The sequence below is a fragment of the Taudactylus pleione genome, unplaced genomic scaffold, assembly GCF_031769625.1.
Source record: "Taudactylus pleione unplaced genomic scaffold, aTauple2 ptg001123l, whole genome shotgun sequence".
In the NCBI taxonomy this organism is placed as follows: Eukaryota; Metazoa; Chordata; class Amphibia; order Anura; family Myobatrachidae; genus Taudactylus; species Taudactylus pleione.
The window spans coordinates 3,255,839-3,274,718 of NW_028285524.1; the positions used below are offsets into that span (position 1 = coordinate 3,255,839).

The 18,880-nt window shown below is 43.7% G+C and overlaps 1 protein-coding gene across 4 annotated transcripts in view; it reads right to left on the minus strand.

The window, feature by feature from the left end:
* Positions 1-711: 711 nt before the first annotated feature.
* The window catches only part of COP1 (COP1 E3 ubiquitin ligase), a 177,065-nt gene continuing 158,896 nt past the window's right edge, over positions 712-18,880 (minus strand). For all 4 annotated transcript variants that reach the window (XM_088461879.1, XM_088461878.1, XM_088461877.1 and 1 more), the window contains 2 exons: positions 2,560-2,604; positions 712-1,183 (listed from right to left, as the gene is read on the minus strand). In XM_088461879.1, coding sequence (XP_088318005.1) covers positions 1,166-1,183; positions 2,560-2,604 — 63 coding nt within the window. In that variant the 3' untranslated portion in view covers positions 712-1,165. The remainder of the gene's footprint in view (positions 1,184-2,559; positions 2,605-18,880) is intronic.

Below are 18,880 nucleotides of genomic sequence, written 5' to 3' on the forward strand. Positions count from 1 at the left end.
ATAGGCTTTGGTCTCTGGATTTAAAGGGGCAAAAATATTAAATACAAAATCAGGAGTATTTTGCATTTAAATATTATTACTCCTTTTAATACAGTTGACATAAATTTTTTTTTTTAAAAAGGCAAAGAGGTGGCAGCTTTAAAAAAGGCACTGCATACATTTAAGAAGTGTATAGAAAATGATACAGATGTGTCCTCATACATCTTGCCTCAATGCGCCACAAAGTGAGACTTGCCTGGCGTGAGTGAGCCGCCAGGTTCCGTGCTACTCTGCTAGCGCCGGTCGTCTTTTTTTGCCAAAATTGTGTCACACGTCACAATGTGATGCAACTAGGACGCACCATCAGTCTGTGCTGATTAATTTGATGTGTGACACTTGCATATCTGTGTGCACCCAAGTCTGTATATGAAGTTGCACACAGATATACAAGTGTCGCATATCAAATTTATCAGCAGAGTCTAGTCTGCTGGTGCATCATAGTAGCATCAAATAGCGACAAACGTTTTCATAGAAAAAAAATGCAAAAAAGACACACGGCACTAGCTGAGTTTCACGGGACATGTTGCGCTGAGAGGGGCTTTTTAGTAAGACTGCTGCAAAGATTTGTAAGGACGCATCTGTATGCTATCATTGTGCTGAAGAACAGTTGTAGAAAAATATAATGCAAATAAATCACAACAATGCACGCAAATAAAACACTGTATCCTTAGAAATATTTAAATCTTTATTTTTAGGTTTTTGGGGCTTTTTTTTATTTTTTGCATGATCTTTTTTTTTGTAATAGCTTCCCCTATGATAAAAATGAAGCCATTCTCTACCTCTCAGGTTATGTCCTCAGTGTTGGTAGGAACCGCGCAAAGTACAGAATACAGGCCCCCCCCATTACTAAGGTATAAAGCAGCACCAGAAGGAAAAAAAATAAAAAGTACACAGTAGTGACGGGGGAACTGATGAAAGCACCAGGATGCCAGCATAAATCGTTGTGTCCAATTATGCGTGGTCCCACTCCGCTCTTTCCCTCCCCCACGAAAAGTCTAATGAGAGTCCAGAAGTGACTTGTGACGTAATGCTTTGAGAGTCTCCATAGTAAAGGTTGTTGCAGGTGGAGTTCCTGCTGAAGATGGTTAGATGACCCCTTTACGTTTGCGCACATGATCGCTGTATTTCATACCAGTTCCAGTACCTAAAAGGGATGAAGACAGAGACGGAGACGGAGAGTCAAGAGGAGAATGATGATGGTAAGGAATATTTTCTACTAGCTAAATGACTGGAGTGTTATGTATAATACATCATTCTGCTGAAGTTCTTTAAATATGGCACTGATTTGAGCGCAAGCCAGCCGTGACTACACACGCATTGCATGCATGGACATTCACCATTACGCAGAGTTTTACGCATCTATACACCTCCACAATCAATATGATGGTTTCATAGTTCTCATCAGGGCACCAGCTTTCCCAACTGAAAACAGGCGTATCTCCGGGTACACAAGTCTGCATATAGTAGCTTGCACTTCCGTCAATGCGCCCTTACTAAACTTTACTGACATGCAAATGCCTCGTTACCACCCAGCTTTGCCCCTTCATACCAAGCTACAATGCAACTAAGTTGCACATGTTCTAGAGCCAAGCGCATTGAAGGCGATTGAGAGCAAAGACACACAAGATCTATCCATCTGCCCCATTGATTGCCCACAGGTCTAGACTTTCCTGCCTCCTTCACTGTACTCCTTGGAGCCAATCTCCCCTCCATACCCTGCACCCACAGCTCTGGCTCTTCATTGTGCCCCCCCTGCCAGTGCAACCCTTCCGGTAGTGGCCTGGAGTCAGCGTAATGCCTCAGCTCTTACAGTGGAGAGTCAGCAGGCATCAGGGAAGCAGTGTATCCAGAAGTCCTCATCTCTCCCCCTGAGCCTTCTGCACCCAACCCCACTAATAAATATATTCCTCATCAACCATTTTATTAGGAGATAGGAGAGCTTTATGTATATCTAACGGGAGGTGTGCATGCTTACATGGCGCATACAGAATTGGTATGGGATCCCGGCTGTCAGAATCCCGACACCGGCATCCCGTCAGGGCTAGCATACAGACACTTGTTGTTCGGTAAGCTAACCCTCCCCCTCCCCTAACCCTCCCTCTTTGGTGCCTAACCCTAACCTCCCAGCACCCTAAACCTAACCCTACCCCCTAGTGCCTAACCCTCCTCCCCACCCCGCTACTTACCTTAGGTATCCTGGCGGTTGGGATTGTGATATGTGTCGTGATCCCAGCGCCGGTAACGTCAGTGCTGGCATCGCGGCCACCGGGATATTGACTGTATCCCGGCGTATACACCCACAATACCGGGCAGCTAGACAATATTATAGTGTCCCCGTATGCACACAAGCATGGTCTGATACATCAGCAATATTGATCCACGGCTGAGTCGAGATATCAGGCAGAATCAATATACTGCGTTATAATGGAAAGAAAACAGCAGGAAAGAAAGGAGAGGGGGACAGGAAAGAAACAGGGCACCGGAGAATGCACATGGATAGGGCTTGGTGTTACCACTTACCTTGATCGTGCCCTGGCTGTTAGCAGCAATAAGAACATTTGACTCCTATGAGAAGAGACAAAAGTTATTGATAACCGATTACCTAACGGCATAATTTCTCATTACAATCTATTCCATTCATCCTAAAAAAATTCAATCTACAAAATAAAACATTATTACGGTATAAACACTATAAAACACTGCATGGTTTTCGTACTGGACAAGCCCAATGACATTACATAAAAGCATTACTGTACTAAATACCACAGAAAAATAGCAAGCAAGCGACTGTCGCTAAATCACGTGACGGTGTGTCGCTGACCATTTAAGAATGGAAAGGATCATGTGAAATAAAATATTACACTGTGCTACGCCAAGTTCAAACAAACAACTCATATACATCTCCTGTACACATCCCATTTCAGCAAGGATCACTTGGTAAGCAGACCACATAATATTCAGATGTAACAACGACGCTATAATTACACTGCAGCGGACAGTGCAGAACCAGGTCACCTGCATCCATTGCCTGTGCCAATTCTAAAGAAATGGATGGCGAGACAGGCTATTTAAATTGTTTCCCACCTAGACATTTTTTTTATTTACAATTTAAAAAGAGCAGCACTAGGGTGAATTCATGTGTATAAATGTAAATACTGGTGATAGTGGCGACATAAGACCAAATATAAATGATAATGGTAAAAAAAAGTTATCAAATAAATATAAATGTAAATTAATAAAACTAAATAAATGAAATATACTCAAATATATTGACTGATGGAACCAATCTCATTTCACAAAAGCGCATATGTAGGTTTATAGCTCTTTTCAGAAAATGTCTGTTATGGTCCTGTATATGTGAGGACTGCAGGATTAAAACCCTATCTTATCCTACCGTTTCCCGACTGCTGTCACAGATGATCTGCAGTGCAGGTGTGCCGGGTCCGGTGCTTCGTCCTGCACCTCGCGTCATACAGCCTTTTGCAGATAAGACCTTGCTCGGCGGGTCTCTGCGGGATGAGACACGTCCACTATTCGGCGTCTTTGGTATAAGCCAAGTGTATTATGTGTCTGTGCCCGCTGAGAAACTTCCAATGCATTTCAACAATCAGCTTGTATTTATCAAAGCAAGGCAACAGGCTGTATGACGCGAGGTGCAGGGCGAAGCACCGGACCCGTCACTCCTGCACTGCATATCATCTGTGAGAGCAGCCGGGAAGCGGATACTGACTAAGGCGGTAGGATAAGACAGGGTTAGTTTTAATCCTGCGGTCCTCACATATACAGGACCCAAACAGACATTTTCTGAAAAGAGCTATAAACCTACATATGCTTTTTTGTCCTATGAGATTGGTTCCAGTCAGTCAATTATTTTTGAGTATATTTCATTTATTTTTATTTTGTTTATTTATTAATTTACATTTGATTACTTTTTTTTACCATCATCATCATTTATATTTGATTGTGTTTGGTCTTATGTTGCCGCTAAAACCAGTATTTACATTAATACACATGAACTCACCCTAGCGCTCTTTTTTATTCACTATTGCTTACTACACGCACTCAGGTGTGTACAATAAGAGCTGCTTACTTACAGGGAGCGCTGGTGTTTATTTTGTATTTCTTTTTAAACACCTATTCTCCTTACAATTGTAGAATAACTCATTTCATATCACACATTACCAATAGTTACCTTAAACGGTTATAGTCTCTGGAACCAGATTAAGTGAATGAAGCCGGAACCAGGGGTCAAAGCCAGAGCACAGACTCCACTGACTTGTGCTTAATATACTGAATTACACTATAAGAAGTTACAAGAGCCAATACTAGAATATGTTCTATGCCATTATAGCACATGATCTTCAGTTACAGGTAGCAGAATATTGCAGAGTAGCCACTACAGGCTTATTACAGGTAATCAGGGACACCGCAGCCATGCACAACCTGCAGGAGTAGCACTCAGCATTGGATGGGGGGCTGTAAAGCAATTATAACTAAAATGCTTGGTGTGATCTAGCACCAGCTGGCTGAAACTATAAGATGATGTATTACACAATTCACTGTCGACCAACAATGGTCAGATCTACAAGACTGTCTTATAATGCAACTGTGCTAATAATAAAAGCAATTTCATACATATATGTACATATAAGCACAAGGTCAGAGCCCACTTCCTCTGCACCTTCTATCCCTGACCGATGCCGTCACTGGAGAGATACAATCACATCTAGCTACTGAGAACGCGGCTGACTTCCCATCACGCTGGACAGTTTAATTACACTATAGACAGTGGTTGCCTGGGCAGGTCATTCACTGATCACCACACATGGGAAACGTTCCACTTTCTGGATTGAATGAATCCTAGTCATTTCTTTTCTCTTTTTTTTTATTTTAAAAGCTCAAAAACATAGGGATTCTATCAGCAGCGGCAGCAATCACGTCTTCCCTTTCATTACACGCAGCAGCATTGATCTAACAAGAATCTTTTAACCTCCCTGTAGTTTGATCTCTCTATGATCATAATACCGGCGGCACCGTTCTAACACCATTTAATCTGTTTAATAATGCACAAAACAACTCTTAGCCATGACTTCAACTATCACGTTACATTTATTAAATTCATATGTAAAAGACCTATAAGAAAATTCAATACTGGCTTGTAAATAGCTCTGCTGGATTACAGAGTACATGCAATGGTCTTCAGTAACCCCTACATAACACGTGCATCCTTGCTGCGTCATAATGTTCCTGCTCTAGCATAAATCTGGCATATGCAGGTCAAAATATCCTAACAGGCTCCTGAGTATTTATATACACTTGTTATCAGCTGTGGGCACAATGCAGAGTTCAGAAGTCAGAAGATACAACTGGCTCCTAGATTTCATTTACTAAGAAGCCAGGGTAGAAATGGCAATGCAACTCACTGGTCCTGAGCAGTAGTGGATTTTACCTAGGGGCTGCAGGGCTGGGTCTTTGGTCAGTGGCTTCTTTCCAGAAGCGCCATCTGCTAATCACAGCCAGACAGGCAGCCCTAGGGGAAGGCCAGCCTGAACTGCAATTAGCCTCTCCTCTGCCTTTCCCCGTCTTAGCCGGCTTCTAGGGGCTGCAGCCAACGCAGTCCCTGGAAGCCAGCGCAGGTTGCAGGCCCTGTCAGACGCATTGTGCATGCACACTACATTTGGCAGGCGCCAAAGAAAGCAGGGGCACGGACAACTGCACAGACTGCAGCGCACACAGGCATCCCCTCACATAAAAAGGTAGGAGCCACCAGTGGTCCCGAGTGGGTATTTCCTGAGTGTCACACTCCAGACACTTAAAACCACCTCTTTACCTCTCCGGTGCCTGTCCAGGCTATCGTTGAGGTTCGCTCATGCTGTGCATCACTCTCGGATAGCAGAGAGGTCCGCTCATGCTGCACATTCCTCCCGACTGGTGTGGAGGTCTACTCCTGCCCGGTCTGCTCAGTGTCCTTTCACTGAGCATAGAGGTGCCTCCCCAGCATTATGGTATACAAGCTGCACACCAGAACATCAGTATGGGCGCAGCCATGTTGGACTCTGTCACCTGACTCTCCTCCACCACTCAGAGTGCTGCTCCCAGACCAGCTGATCGCAGCATACAATTCCTGGGGAGCCACCCCTATAAATGTAATTTCCTGACTGGCCTCTGTTGCCAGTACGTCGTTGCTTCTTGCTGAAGTTACAGCTCAGTGCTGAGATCCCAGGTACTCTGTATCTGAACAGTCCCAGTCAGTCATATCCAGTTCCTAGATCTGGTAAACAAGTCTCCTGTACCATCTTGCACACCAGTCTGGTTTTTACAGTTACCATCGATTCCAGCCGACACCTCCAACCATCGGTCTCATCCAATGCTTCCAACATCGGACTCTTATCAATTAAGTTCCTCAATTCATCAACATCGGTTCCAACCGATCAAGTTCATACTTTATCAACATCAGATTCAAATCCCTCAAATTCTTCAAATCATCAACATCGGTCTCAAACCGATCCATCTCTCAATCCAGCATAATCTGTCCCAATCCGATTCTGCTCATTCATTCAGGATCATTACCTCCAGTTTTCACGCCAACCTACTGTTCAATAAAGACATTCTATTTCTGTCCTCGCCTTTGGGCCCATCATTCACTGCCGTATTGGTCTCCTCACATCATTACACGAGGAAGTCCTGGCTCAAGCCACCCAAGTCCTTCATGCATCTCTGATATCCACTTCAGCCTCACAAGCCTGTTCCTACCCAAACCAACCCTCAGACGTGACACTGAGATTTTGACCTCCAGATTTAAAGTTAATGCCAACCCACACTAAATATTTGTACCTGGACTAAGAACCAGAGAGGGGGCAGTCATGGCGACACTAAATAGAATGATGGGTATCAAACGACCAAAATAAATGTTACAATACTGGCTGAGGCTATTCTTCCATGACCGTGTTATGCTGCCAGTGTGACGCTAGGCATGTCGTCACAGCCAAGCAACACACTCCCAGCATGCTGTTCCCACCTCCTGTCTGCCAATGTATAATCATAATAATAAAACATGTTTATATAGCCTTTTCTCCAAAAGGACTCAAAGTGCTTCATATTTGCAGGAAAGAAACATTGCAAAAGGATGCAGCCACGTATAAAGGTTACGGTCCATGAACATAAAATACAAAGTTGATGGTACAGCTCCACGGACTATTCATTTTATCCACAGAAGTGACCAAGCGAGGCAGCTGTCTTGGGCATGCACTATATAAGATACAGTGGGCAGGATAAGGGATGTGTGGAGATATGGTGCAGTGAACCACCAGATTAGGGTGGGAGACATAGGGTGCCACCAAGGTTTGCATCAGCCCTGTTTAGAGCGTAAAAGAGAGGCAAACATTGAAAAACCTAAACAATCCAGGCACTTCCAAGGCACCAAAGCAACTCCCCGTCTCTTGACCTTTTGACTATGAATTAATAAAGCCAGTCCTGAGAGCAGCTTTATGATGCAGGGCCTATGCACCTCCTGCCAACTAGTGAGGATCGTTCTGAAGCCCTGGCAAGCTCCTGATCATGAAAGATTACAGTTTCCATTGTTAGTGTAATATTTCTCTGCCTCAGACGGAGGTTGTAAAAGGCATACAGATGAAGGGATCGCAGTGGCCTTGTAAATAAAATTGGAAGTGGGGCTAAAGCTCTAATAAAAAAAATATAAAAAAAAGAGGCCAACTCTATTAATGTACTGGATCACTGGAAGATAATTAAGAGGTTATAGGTTTGCACTCAAATGCAATATAGTAGGAGGTGCAGCACTTAACCACTGTGCTGCTGGGAACATTTATACTGCTTTATCAAAAGAAAAAAAACTAAATTAATAAAATGGGAGAGCGATTCATTGTGAGCACATAATGATTTGTATTGTGAAGGTTCCTATCATTTGCTGAATGTGAACAAAGATGCTTGAGCAGGGTGATGAGAATAATTACATGATATAATGATGTCACAAAAGGTGGGTGAAGGTTTGGCTGGTTATTTGCCAAGCCAAGCGCATGAAATAAAAGTACATCCAGCCCTTTCATCTCAGGCATTGACTATTCATTGTAAAAATAACAAACGTTATACAGAATAAAAAAAGAAGAAAATATATATTGTACAGCCACAGGTTGCTCATTTTCGTGTTCCTTTATGTTCATTTCAGAAAGCGTATAAACTCTTGAATTGTTAATGTCTATTTAGATGATCCCCCTTGCCCTTCACAAGTCATTTGGCAAAATAGGTGAGCTGTCATGCTGGAGAACCGTATTTAATATCGACATCCCCAGTGGTTGGTTGACTATAGGTAACATACATTTAGGGGTCTATTTATGACGATCCTGCACAAACGCTAAATCTGTATCACGGCAGTGTAACATCTAGCGGAGTAGTCATGTGTAGCATGTTTTGAACTTTGACCCCAGGGGGCTCTTGCTAATCTGAAGATGGTGTTACCCTGTGTGACAACAATGACAGGCCAACACGTATAAAGACCCAGGACAACTACTACATAGGTGGGGGAGGGGGGAGTGAGGCTTACATCTCTTTACTAAGCCCATCAATAGAAGGCCAGTCTCCCTCTCCACCACAAATACTATGGTAACAATGAGCTATCCTTTACTGTATAAAGGCCTTGCTTTCATTTTCACATCAGTTCCCAATTCAGTGATAACCGGCACTGCCCCCTTCATCATGACTTGCTAAGTAGGTTGAATAATTGGACAGATCTGGAGAACCCAGGCACCACGGCGTTAACCAATATGTATTTCGAAAAGTGTGCAGTTTCTTCTTAGTCCATACAAAACAAGGACACGCAGTCTTCAAAAGAAATTCTGAGCGCCTTTCCAAGCTCATACTATTGACCCCCAACCTGCAAAATGGGTCAATGGGTAAAATAACCATTAAAGCGCATATAGATGCTTTATCTAACGCGGATTATAAACTTTAAAGGAAATTGCATTACTTGGTGAGGTAGTAAATTACTAAAGCCAAATCTGCAGTCAAACCTATGGAAAAATATGCAAGGTAAGCTGGGTACACACTGTACCATGATGGATCGCAACAACCATTGTATAGTGTACCATAAATTCATCATTTGTGTGGTCACATCTTTCCGTGCTGCACAGGAGATGGGAAGATGCAATGGACGACGCTGTGTAGTTACATTAAGCATGTTACGTACAATATATCGGGTTTCCATACGGTGGATTGTGCACTGCATGCGTCAATGTCATATATCTATACATCGCATCGCTGCAACATTGAGGTGTATACCCAGCTGACTGCATAAGTCAGTCTAGGCTCACCAAAAATTGTGTTACCACCTTTTCCAGCATGCCCAGCCAATCAAAGGCTACAGAATATGCTGAAGCTTACAACTACTGGAGAGCTGTGGCTGCCTATACCTACTCTAAGAAACAGCCTCCCTACCATGGAAAACACATTCGGCCAAACACCATCATGGGCACCACGTACAATATTTGCCCAAGTATTATTGAGGTCTTTAGAAATGACTGGGTTTCACGATGCATTTTATCCTCTGTTTAGAATTTCCTGCACACATGACATTATGAAAGGCTATTTACTTTGAAAATAAAAGCGCCCTCAATATTTCTGTAATTCATATTCATGAAGACATGTGGAATAGTCACACGTTCATCTGTGGTAGCGAGCACTTATATTACCTCAAGTCAGATGGAAATTGCCTTGCGTGTTCTACATTTAAGAGAACATGGGTTTCATTTCTATGAAATGTTGAGTTTGACATTTTATTTTACAGGAATGTATTTTAGGTGAAGATGCCGGTGTAAAGTGCTAATGCACAGATCTAGGATGCAGGTTATTAATACAAGATTGCAGCATTCTACAATAATGACTTGGAAGTGAGAGATTTGTGCATTCTCGTCACCAGGATTATGCCTCCTGAAACAATGGAGGTATTCACCCAGAGATACCCGTGGTTTAGGAATTGCACCTTAATAGAAACTTACTGCCAAGAAAATCTTCTCTTCCATCCATTCTAGCAAAAGTACTGTAGGATTGACAAACCAAACTTTCTACACCAAGTCCTCAGAAAGGCAGCGATTTGCTGATGCAGCACCTCCGGCTCTGTGCTTTGATGCACCACTACCTACTCTGTTCACTGTCACTCGTTATTGTAACACCACCTACTATGCTCTTTGTCAACATTGTTACTGCACCGCCGCCTGCACTGTACTTTGTTAGCGAGCATTACTGCACCGCCGCCTGCACTGTACTTTGTCAGCAAGCATTACTGCACCGCCGCCTGCACTGTACTTAGTTAGCGAGCATTACTGCACCGCCGCCTGCACTGTACTTAGTTAGCGAGCATTACTGCACCGCCGCCTGCACTGTACTTTGTTAGCGAGCATTACTGCACCGCCGCCTGCACTGTACTTTGTCAGCGAGCATTACTGTACCGCCACTTGTTCTGTTCTTTGTCAACGTGCATTACTGCACCGCAGCCTGCACTGTACTTTGTCAGCGAGCATTACTGCACTACCTGCCTCGCCTTTTTTTTTGCCAGCACTCGTTACTGGTTGGTGACACACACTGTTTCGTAGTCAGCGCTCATCATTGCACAACCTGCTCTGTTCTTTGTCATTATTATTACTGCACTGCCACTTATTCTGTACCACATAGGTTCTCAAACTCGGTCCTCAGGACCCCAAACAGTGCATGTTTTCCAGGTCTCCTCACAGAATCACGAGTGAAATAATTAGCTCCACCTGTGAATCTTTTAAAATATGGTCCAGTGAGTAATGAATACACCTGTGCACCTGCTGGGTGACCAGGAAAACTTGAACTTTGTGAGGTCCTGAGGACCGAATTTGAGACCCACTGCTGTAAACTATCTGCGCTTATTACAGCACCGCCACCTGCTCTGTTCTTTATCAGCATCTGTTACTACACTGCTGCCCTCTTTTTCCAGCACAAGTTACTGCACTGCCGCCTGCTCTGTTCAAGGTCAGCGCTCGTTACTGCACTGCCGCCTGCTCTGTTAAAGGTCAGCGCTCGTTACTGCACTGCCGCCTGCTCTGTTCAAGGTCAGCGCTCGTTACTGCACTGCCGCCTGCTCTGTTCAAGGTCAGCGCTCGTTACTGCACTGCCGCCTGCTCTGTTCAAGGTCAGCGCTCGTTACTGCACTGCCGCCTGCTCTGTTCAAGGTCAGCGCTCGTTACTGCACTGCCGCCTGCTCTGTTCAAGGTCAGCGCTCGTTACTGCACTGCCGCCTGCTCTGTTCAAGGTCAGCGCTCGTTACTGCACTGTCGCCTGCTCTGTTCAAGGTCAGCGCTCGTTACTGCACTGCCGCCTGCTCTGTTCTGTCAGCAAATTGTATTGTACTGGAATTGTAGGAGTGGGCTTATGCATGTCCATTATTAAAACAGTTTTGGTCTGGAGATGTACTGAACACTAAAAATGGTGAAAATAAAACCTAGGAAATCTATAACACAATCCACTGCGGACACAGAGATAAAAGTGCATGCACACGGACTCTAATGATAATGAGATTGTGCCAGCAATGGAATGGAAGGAAAAGCAGATTGACTCTAGGGAGGTAATAACAAGTATTCAATATCCCACTAGCATTTGATTCAGCAATGAGTCTACTACAGGCACTCTATGATCAGTTCAAATGAATAAATGATATCTAATATATGAACACTGCGGTATATGAATAAAGGGGCTGTTGCATAGTGGTAAATGATATATGATACTCAAAAGAAACAAGCACAGAAATATATCACAATTGTGACCGTATGCAGTACTGTGCGCATCTTGAGATCAGTCCGTCTGTATTAGCAGCAATTGTTTTCTACAAGTCATCACCAGTGCGTACTTACATGCTGGTCTGCATGGGCTGTATTTGTATGACCACCCTCATTACAGAACTTTGCCTATGGGAGAAACCCTCTTCAAGGTTCTGTCTACAGTTTCCCAGGCTAAACACGAGCAGGTTCCTAGTGATGGGATCACATCATATATGTATTTGCCTGACAGGCCAATAGAAAGCAAGATGAAAGCGCAGTACTGCAATAGTTATTTTATTAGACCATACTACTGTAAATAAACCTGACAACGCCTACAAGTTGTCATTACAAGGCTTTGTGCATTTGAACAAAGTTACAAACAAAACAAGATTGCAGCGGTGTTCAGTAATAACATGGTTTGCCGATTGGGGGGAGGTTACACATTTTCGTCTTATGTTCAAGGCCAAGAGCTGTTTTTAGAGTTGCAGATGCTCTTGCATCAACACCTAGTGTTCCTCTAGCTCCACAAACTCATTACAAGCAATACTGCCTTAAGCATCTTTTCCCTGTTCTGATACTGACGTGCTGCCAACTTGCTGAGACCGGCAACTGCATTGCCAGCCTGCCAGCTAATTCACCTGCAGTCTGTCTGATGAGCAGGCCGCCCGTGCCTAGCCCAGGCAATATACCTAGAATGCGCGCAGCGGTACACATTTATTTTCCTGTACCATGACTGACATGTAGTTCACGGTGCAACTCCACCCTAAAAATTAGATATGCCAGAGGCAGACGGCATTAAAACGTCAGATATCCCAGTTCCAGCACAGCCTGGGGCTTGCCTAGCCTCTCGCTGTAGTAATCTGACTTTTGATCGTACACAGCGGATGTGTCTTAAATCATCACACAGGTTAGAGATTAATTCTTATTCTTTGTCCATCTACTTAAAACAAACAGCCAGGATAGATTAAATTACATTTTTTATTAGCAGACAGAGCTGAACAGACATGCATGTGTAGCCCCTATAGATAACTTCATCTTTTTGCCCAAGTATTACAGATTTAAAAGCAGCATTCTCACAACAAGATGACAACAGTTCAGGAGCCAGTGTGCTGTAAGGTTCTTTTGGGTAAGAAAGCATAGCATGGAACAGACCATCCATTTCTCATTACACACTGGCTGCTTCCCAGGATTCTTCCTGCATGGCAGGCGCTACCCAGGAACACTTGGGAGGAGCATCCTGGTTATTAACTACTGCCCAACCAGAACAGGCCACTGACTTCTAAAAGCTTGCTTCAGACCCTTCCAGCGAGGAGTGTGTTAAAGCCACCCACCTGCTAATGGAAAAGCATGGCCTCAAAAGATCCTGTACCAACTGAGTGTGTAATGGCTTTTTCCCTCTGTACTCCATTCAGCACTGCAGAGTTCGTCACTACAGAAGCAGGATCTTAATGGATTTTATTTTTCTCTTTCAAATGAATTCAGGAAGTGGAAACATTTGTGCCAAGACAACCAGCGGCAGACGGCACACCTTTCAGCCAAGGGTGCTTTGGACATGAGCACCAGGGAATATTTACTTTAGACAGTCTGCCTAAACCCCACCCCACACAAGCACTTCTGTGATGACAATAGAGGGACTGCGTTAGAACCTCTTGTCTATATCCCTACAAGCATAGGACTGGGTTGGTCACACATGGCTAAGCTACTCCCAGAAGATAGGGAGTAAAGAATTACACAGGAAGCATAGCTGTCTAATTCTATTATAAGCTAATTACCATCTGCACTCAGGGTACCCCTCACCTTCCAGCAGTCTTTCCCCAGTGTGTGAAGCTACAGAGAGCAGTGTAACAGTTTGGACCAATACGACACAGAGCTTGCAGCACCTTACTGGTTGCATGGGTCTCATCCCCATTTTATAATGGCTAGCAATACCACCCATGGCTAACGCAGGAGTGTAGCACCTGCTCATTGCTGATAATACTGCAAATTTAACATGTTGCCCATCTGTAACCTATTCCTCTACTGAACTAAACAAAGTTCATGTTCAAAAAGAAAATGCACTAAATGAAAGCGAACATATACTAGAATGTTATTTCATCAACCACAAATGTTGATTTTCAGCTTTAGATTTTCTCTACATGGCGTGCAGTAATAAATACCTCATTTATTGTTCTTCAGCCAGCTCTGGATAAATAAAAATACATATAATTGTCTCCTGCTTTCCTTCACTTCTTTGCCCAACTCTCTACAGCCCAGCAGGTGGTTTTTATTTGGGAGAAGTATCACAATCGGCATGTCTTATTTCCAATAAAGAAATATTTCTTGAGGCTTGCCTCCAACTATACACATTCTTTAGTCTACACTTTGTGGGGGAGATTTTAAGCTTTTAAAGTGTTATCTGGATTGCAGGTCATCATGTTCCTACTCAGGCGTAGCAGCCAGCACAGCAGACACGTGTAGTGAAAAGCCATCACTTACTTACGTTCCACATCTCAGACTCAAAGACTCAGAGCTGCTATTTTCAGGGACAGCTGTGTGCTATGTCACATCACAGTGTACGGTGCACAGCGACAATACACCCCAACACTGGCAATTATCCGCACCTGCTTCAACTACACAAAGCACTCTGATTCTGCTTACAGAACTAGTACAGTCACTGTTCGGCAAAAATAAAATAAACTAAATAAAAGAGAAAACAGCCAGTCTTTTTATACCATTAGCCTAAGTGACATCACTAGACTTTAGTGCATTGACAGATGTAAAATATATATATTACACACACACATTATATATATATATATATATATATACACACACACACACACACACACACATATATATACACACACACATTTTCTTGGAACAGGCACTCCTCTGCTCCATTCACAATATTGCGTTGGTGCCCTCCATATTACCATCCAGTGAACCAGGCCGGTGTCCAAAGATACAGAGCCACACGGGAGGCACTCAAGACATCTGTAAGAAATACTCCAAGCCCAGGATTGTGAGGCAACAACAGAACTAAAGCAAATGTTCTGAAACATTGATTTACAAGTCCGGGCTTGGAGTAATTATTTTTTTTAAAAAGATGTCCCGAGTATATAATAAACATACATACATATATTGTATAGAAACTGTAGAAAATACACTTCCTCTGCGCTAGAATAGGGATTTACAAATATAACAATGTAGTGTTACCAACTTGGCTGCACCTCCAGACAGATCCCGTCAAGAATGTATCCCAAAAATTCATATATACAAAAAATGTCCAGAAGGCGCAACAGATGAAAAAAAATTGAGAATTTTAATGCTTAAAGAGTCTAATACTGGTACTTTATATGTAATTGATCCCCACACTTTGGAGTTCTCCCGTTGGGGTAGTGGAATGGAAGGGATGGTATCTTTAATGAGTAGATGGTCGGTCTTTATACAGTCAGGTCCTATAATGAGCCCTTGCACCAGAAGCACCCAGAGAGTAGTACAACAGCTTTTAGTGTAAATTATTGCAAATTTATTTTGCTTAAAACCTAAAAGACAATGACATATACATAAAAAGCTTACTTCAATTAATAATAGAACACCACCAATGGTATATGGGCAACACTAATCCTTTGTCTAGCCCTATTATTCGGGTAAAGGTTCTTGGTTGTTGGCAGACCAATATGGTGGGGTTAATTTCATATGGAACTGCGAGGTGTTATAAAGGAAAAGCCAAAGCTGTGGGTAAAGGTCAGGTGTGGTAAGGAGAAGAAAATTTGGTCCAAAAGATTAAGAAAAAGAAGCTAGAAGTAGATGTGTGGTACAGATGAGGAGGGGGCAAACAGCTGGGTACTCACATAACAAAACACAGCTACAATGCATATTAGAATGATTATTAAGGTGTATAGTAAATTCTTTTTTCATACTGACCTGCAGAACATACTGTAACCAAGCTGATACCTGCACTGCAAATGAGTGCAGATGGCATATTTACTATAGAGAGCAATTATTATTATTATCCTTTATTTATATGGCGCCACAAGTGTTCCGCAGCGCCTTACATAGTACATAGAACTAATAAGTGAACAAAACCCCCCCAAAAAACAAACAAGTAACTTACAGTAGAGTGACTGACATTATATACATTGCTGCAATAGTGATTAAAACACTCACAATAAGCAGCCGTGAGTTGGCAGTCACGTGTTAAGTGCCCTTATGAGGAGTAAGGAGTAGAAGAAAGTGTAAGGAGAAGCACACGAGGGAAGAGGTCCCTGCTCGTGAAAGCTTACATTCTAAAGGGGAGGGGCAGATAGACAGGCGTGACACAGAAGGGGAAGATAGGGAGGAGAGAGTATTATGTGGGTTAGGATGAGAGCTGGAAGGCCTTGATGAAGTAGTGGGTCTTGAGAGTCCGTTTGAAGATGTGCAGTGAGGTGGAGAGTCTGATAGGGAAAGGGAGAGAGTTCCAAAGCAAGGGAGCAGCACGGGCAAAATCTTGGAGGCGGGAGTGGGAGGAAGTAATCAGTTGGTAAGAGAGGAGGCATGCATTTGTTGAGCGAAGTGGACGGGCGGGAGTGTGAAGGGAGAGAAGGTCAGATATGTATGTGGGGGAGGATTTAGTGAGGGCTTTGCAGGCGAGTATAAGAACCTTGAATTGTCATCTGAAGGGGAAGGGGAGCAGGGCTTGAAGTGTAGGGCTTGAAGGAGAGGGGAAGCAGATGTAGAATGTCTGGAGAGGAAGACGAGCCGAGCAGCAGCATTGAGGACCGATTGTAGTGGAGAGAGGTGGGAGACTGGGAGGCCAGCTAGGAGGTTACAGTAGTCCAATCTGGAGATGACCAGTGAGTGGATGAGGGTTTTAGTGGCATCCTGGGTGAGGAAGGTTCTAATCCTGGAAATATTTTTTAGGTGGAAGCGGCAGGACTGTGAGAGGTGCTGAATGTGTGGTTTAGAGGAGAGGGAGGAGTCTACAATAACTCCAAGACAGCGCACTGGGGATAGAGGAGATTGTTGTGCCATCAATAGATAAAGAAATTGTGGGAAGTGAGGTAATGGAAGAGGGTGGGAAGATGATCAGCTCAGTCTTAGACATGTTATGTTTAAGAAAGCACTGGGACATCCATGAAGAGATAGCAGAGACAGTTGGAGATACGGGTAAGAAGCAAGGGGGAGAGGTTAGGGGTGGAAAGGTAAATTTGAGTATCATCAGCATAGAGATGATATTGGAGGTCAAAAGAGTTAATGAGTTCACCTAGAGAGGACGTATATAGGGAGAAAAGGACAGGTCCAAGAACAAAACCTTGGGGAACTCCTACTGGTAGTGGAAGTGGGGGGGAAGAGGAGTCCTGAGAGGAGACAGAAGGAACGATCAGAGAGGTAGGACAACAGCCAGGAGAGGGCAATGTCACGGAAACCAAGAGTGAAGGATTTGCAGGAGGATAGGGTGGTCTACACTGTCAAATGCAGCAGAGAGGTCAAGGAGAATGAGCAGAGAGTAGTGACCCTTGGATTTGGCAGCAAGGAGGTCATTGCTGACTTTCGTGAGGGCAGTTTCAGTGGAGTGGAGAGAACAGCAGGCAGATTGAAATAAGTCAAGGAGGGAGTGGGAAGAAAGAAAGGTGGTAAGGTGGTTGTAAACAATGCGCTCAAGGAGTTTGGAAGCAAAAGGGAGAAGACAGATGGGTCGATAGTTGGAAAGTATGTTAGGATCCAGGGTAGGTTTTTTAAGAATGGGGGAGACAAGGGCATGTTTGAATGCAGAAGGGACAGTGCCAGACGATAGGGAGAGATTGAGGAGGTGGGCAAGATGGAAACAGGCAGAGGGAGACAGGTAACAGAGGAGACGGGAAGGGTTAGGGTCAAGCAGGGAGGTGGAAGGAGGGAAGGACCGGATGAGGGCCATAACGTCCTCTCCAGAAACAGAGGAGAAGGATGTCAGAGTTGGTGAGACAGAAGGGGAGGGGTGGTCACGGAAAGGAGGGGCAGGAGTGCTGAGGGTCTGATGGGATAAGTTGTCCTCACGTATGGAGTCAATTTTAGATGTAAAGTAGGTGGCAAAGTCAAGGGCAGAGAGCGAGGAGGAGAGGCGAGGAGAAGGACAGAGGAGAGAGCTGAAAGTGGCAAAGAGACGCCGGGGGTTTGTGGACTGGGAGGAGATGAGGTTCTTGAAATATGATTGTTTGGAGAGGGACAGGGCAGCACTGTAGGATGAGAGAATAAATTTGAAATGGAGGAAGTCAGCCATAGAGCATGATTTACTCCACTGGCGCTCACCAATTCTTGAACACTTCTGCAGGTATCTGGTGCATTTGGAATGCCAGGGTTGTGGTGTGGATCTGCGAGGGTGAGTAGTTATTGCCAGAGCAACAGCGTCAAGAGCAGAAGTAAGGGAGGCATTGTACAGGGAAGTGGCTTGTTCAGGACAGGAGAGAGAAGGGATAGGTGACAGAAGCGAGTCCAGCAGAGAGGAAAAAGCAACAGTGTCAATCGCCTCAATGTTACACTTAGTAATGGTAGTCTTAGGATTTAAAGGAGGGGAAAGATAGAGGGATAAGTTAAAAGAGAGAAGGTGATGGGCAGAGAGGGGGAATTGGAGTAATCAGAGATATCACAACGGTGAGTAAAGACCAGGTCAAGTGAGTGCCCGCTCACATGGGAGGGTGATGAGGTCCATTAAGACCAGATGAAGAGGTGAGGGTAAGGAATTTAGCGGCAGAGGATTCTGTGGGAATGTCAATAGGAATATTAAAATCACCTAGGATAATGATCTGTAAGATAACCAGTGTCCTATTGCAGACAATATTATTAGTAAGTAAAACGTTTCACCTGCTGTCCCTCAGTTGGGACAGTATTAGCTGGTAATATAATACAAGTGAATAAAAAGTATGTGCTCTGCAGCTCCAATAGAATCGGATGTGAATGTATGAAACAAATGGAGCGCTTGCAAAATGTATAGTGATAAGTGTAAAATATATATACACATAAATATATATAAAATATATAGTGCTGATACACTAAAAAAATAAAAACATAACAGGCATCATGCACAGACGTGTTTATAGCTCTTTGTAAATATA